Source organism: Macrobrachium rosenbergii, chromosome 55 (genome assembly GCF_040412425.1).
Source record: "Macrobrachium rosenbergii isolate ZJJX-2024 chromosome 55, ASM4041242v1, whole genome shotgun sequence".
Lineage (NCBI taxonomy): Eukaryota > Metazoa > Arthropoda > Malacostraca > Decapoda > Palaemonidae > Macrobrachium > Macrobrachium rosenbergii.
In genome coordinates, this window is record NC_089795.1 from 1,067,699 (window position 1) to 1,071,090 (window position 3,392).

Here is a 3,392-nt window from a genome sequence, read left to right on the forward strand (position 1 = left end):
CCTAATATCAGAACTGGCTGCATAAGTCTATGCTTCCTTTCAAATGATGTGGTCTATGTGGAATCGCTCATGTGGGCCACCACCGATTTAAAAGAAAAATAGCAATATGCTTGTGTATTTAGGCTGCGCATGATTAAAATGAGAAAAAAAAAGATGCTCAGGCAGAATGATCCAAGATCTTTGCAATGATAGTATATAACTAAATCTATCTTTTATCGGAGATGTCAATTGCATACTTCACAATTCCGGGAACTGAAATCTGTGGTGTCATCATCAATGCACGTAACTCAACATAACCAACAGAGTCCAATCCGTACTAGCAAAAAGGCAATAATTTGGACTGTTAACTAATGTGACGTCATTCTCCTTTCGAGAGCTAGCCAATCACTGATGTGCAGTGGGCGGGATTAGCTGCAAAGGGCCCTGGATTTTGCTTATAATCAAGACCACCGAAAAACAGTTCTATCTTTTGTCGGTCTCGGTATAATGAAACTTTAACCACGGCCGGTGGCGGTCAATCCTATATCATTTCCAAAAGCACGATTATGGCTAGCTTTAACCTTAAATAAAAAAAGAAAAAACTACTTGAGCTAGAGGGCTGCAATTTGGTATGTTTGATGGTTGGAGGGTGGATGATCGACATATCAATTTGCAGCCCTCTATCCTCAGTAGTTTTTAAGATCTAATGGCTGACACAAATAAATGCAGACGGACGGACAAAGCCGCCACAATAGTTTTCCTTTGAGAAAACTAAAACTGGCCAAAATTGTCAGTTCACTTACGTTCTTGAGGCAGTAACCAGAAGCTTCTCCGGCGCATTCTTTACATGTCAAATTAAATCCTATTGTATTCAGTTTTATTGCATAATTGGTCCCACATTCATAGTGAAGGTGGGTGATGCGGCTGATGGCAACTAAGGAATGCCAATTTTTGCTCACTTATAAATTACGGTTATTTGTAATATTCCTGAAATATGACCACACAATAAGATTCAGGTACTTTCACCCTTTCACATATACATTTATATTCAAAAGAAAGATAAAACAAGAAAAGCAGAGAATAAAAGCTGAAATAAAGAGACAAAAAGAAAGAAAAAATAAAATAGCTTGGAAGGAGAGCAACGAAGAGTGAAAGAGTTCCTCGGTAAGTGGGAGACAGTATAGATAATACTGGTTATAGATTTGTTAGGCAGTTTTGTTGGCCAAACGAAGTTGTGGCTAACAAAAATGAATGGTTAACTGATTAATCTTTTATCCGTCTAATGATAATTATTGTTAATGTAGAATACCATGGCTATGGTAACTTAATTCACAAGCAATGTTGTTATTATGTTCGTAGTTTTAAATGGAGAAATGAGCCTAATCTAAAGTTTCTAAGGATTGAGCTGCCCACACTGGTATTAGGAGGTGGAAATGTAACATACACAAATGCCAAATGTTGTGACTTAAGGCCTGTCCACACGACCGGGCCTGATCGGCAGACCTCCCCTCTAATGGGCACACTTGACAGGCAAACCGTGAAATTGCCCGATGGGTCTTGTAGCGAAATCACCATGGTGGTTCCCGATGTCTTGAGCTTCAACCCTGGCAGACGTACGTTAACATGGTGTACCCATAGCAGGCTTGTCTTATACACGCTATATCATTGTAACACGGGTCGCACCATAGTAACCTGCGATGTCTAATTTGGAGACCTCCAGTGAGCGACTTGCCATTTACTGGTCCAAACCTGTTACACGCACGTTGATTGAACTTTATCGACAGAATCTATGTTTATGGAATGTGAAACTGAAGAGTTACAAGAACAGAGAGAAGAGCATTACATCACTGAAGACCATTGCTGCTGATATACGGGAACAGGGTGCTGTAGTTACGACAGATGACATACAAAACAAAATATACATGCTACAAAACCAGTTTAGGCGTGAATTTAAGAAAATGAAGGATTCACAAAGGTCAGGAGCTGGGACTGATAATCTTTATTCCCCAAAATTGTGTTACGATGACCTGGCATTCCTCACTGATAGTGATACGATAAGACCGTCAGTGTCAAATATGGACAGAAGCCACAATACCGAGGATGGAGACAAAACGTCTGCAGACATAACATCTGATAGTGAGGTACGTTCACATGTTTTCCTCCCCGTCTCATTCTCTCGCTCGTTTCCACTCATTCGCTCGTCTGGTCTCTCTCTCTCTCTCTCACCCCAGTTGCTAGAGGGAGAACACCTACTGTACACTAAAACATAATCAAAACTTTACCATCATACCAACCTGTCTCCCCACACCCATAGCCCCTACCACCACATCTCCTTATTTTCCCCTAGCACTAGATCACATTGTAAACAAAAATAAATAAATAATTTATACCCTAGGTAAAGGCCTATACCTCTGCTCCATTAAATGATAAATCGTCCATTTGAAACTGACACTCCACTCACTTCTGAAATAGGTCGACCTGCAGCTCAGCTGAGGGGAGGTGGGGTGGGAGAAATCCCACCCCACCTCCGGTCTCGGGTCAGTTGCACTGGATAATTGATACCTTCACACCCCCTGGCTAAATCTATTTAAACACATTCATTCCCATTCTTCCTTCCTTCCTTCCTGGCAAACAGTATGGCTGCCAATGCCAGAAAGTGTGTAGAGTTTAGTTACTAAGAAATTAACTCAAAACAATATGTATTGTGTAATACATATTTGTTATTTTGTGTTTATTACAAAACACAATACATGTTATATGATACAAAGTATTATATAAATGACAACGTAAATGAAATAATAAAAAAATAAACCGTTAATAATCGAAACCTCTGCATACACAGTTTATAACACAGTACCTATCATCCTTACATTGTTTTTTGCAGCTGTATTGACACACTGTGATAATAAGGAAAAGTGATACATGAAACCTACAGTATGCACCAAATGTACTGAGACAATGATAAGTAATACATTCCAGGCGTATGGAATGGTATCTAATTATTGGATTTGTATAGCTTTGTATTGCTATGGTACAGCACCTTCATCACTGGAATACACCATAAATTCATGGCGTACAGTTTGGGAGGCTGTACTTGTATTGCCTCCTGTTCTTTGCAATCGCAACAAGTGGGGAGTTTCACGCCAACCACCAGGGATAATTGTACACCTTGCAATGTCTTCAGAATCCAAAGACCCTTCAGGCGTATATTGTGTGACATAGTCATGTCTGAGAAAATTATGCAAAGCAGTGCATGCTAATACCACCATTTCAACCTTGCTTGGCGACACAAGTTTATAGTTGACAGAAAACTCTAAATCGTAAAGGTATCCTGTGCAAGCATTCTCAACTGTGTCGAGTCCTAGATAACCGATAGGAAAAAATGCATTCCTTATTACTTGGGTGAGGTGATA

General features: G+C 39.8%; 1 protein-coding gene across 1 annotated transcript; it reads left to right on the forward strand.

Annotated features, from left to right (window-relative positions):
- The first annotated feature begins 1,676 nt into the window (after nucleotides 1–1,676).
- On the forward strand, nucleotides 1,677–2,872 carry LOC136835495 (uncharacterized). Its single transcript, XM_067099071.1, has 2 exons — nucleotides 1,677–2,120; nucleotides 2,864–2,872. Exons 1-2 carry the CDS (start codon nucleotides 1,677–1,679, stop codon nucleotides 2,870–2,872), a joined length of 453 nt encoding a protein of 150 aa, XP_066955172.1.
- The last annotated feature ends 520 nt before the right edge of the window (nucleotides 2,873–3,392 follow it).

Bases quoted from the DNA above. Each gene is read 5' to 3' on its own strand.
- LOC136835495 (XM_067099071.1), top strand. From the start codon at position 1,677: ATGTCTAATTTGGAGACCTCCAGTGAGCGACTTGCCATTTACTGGTCC.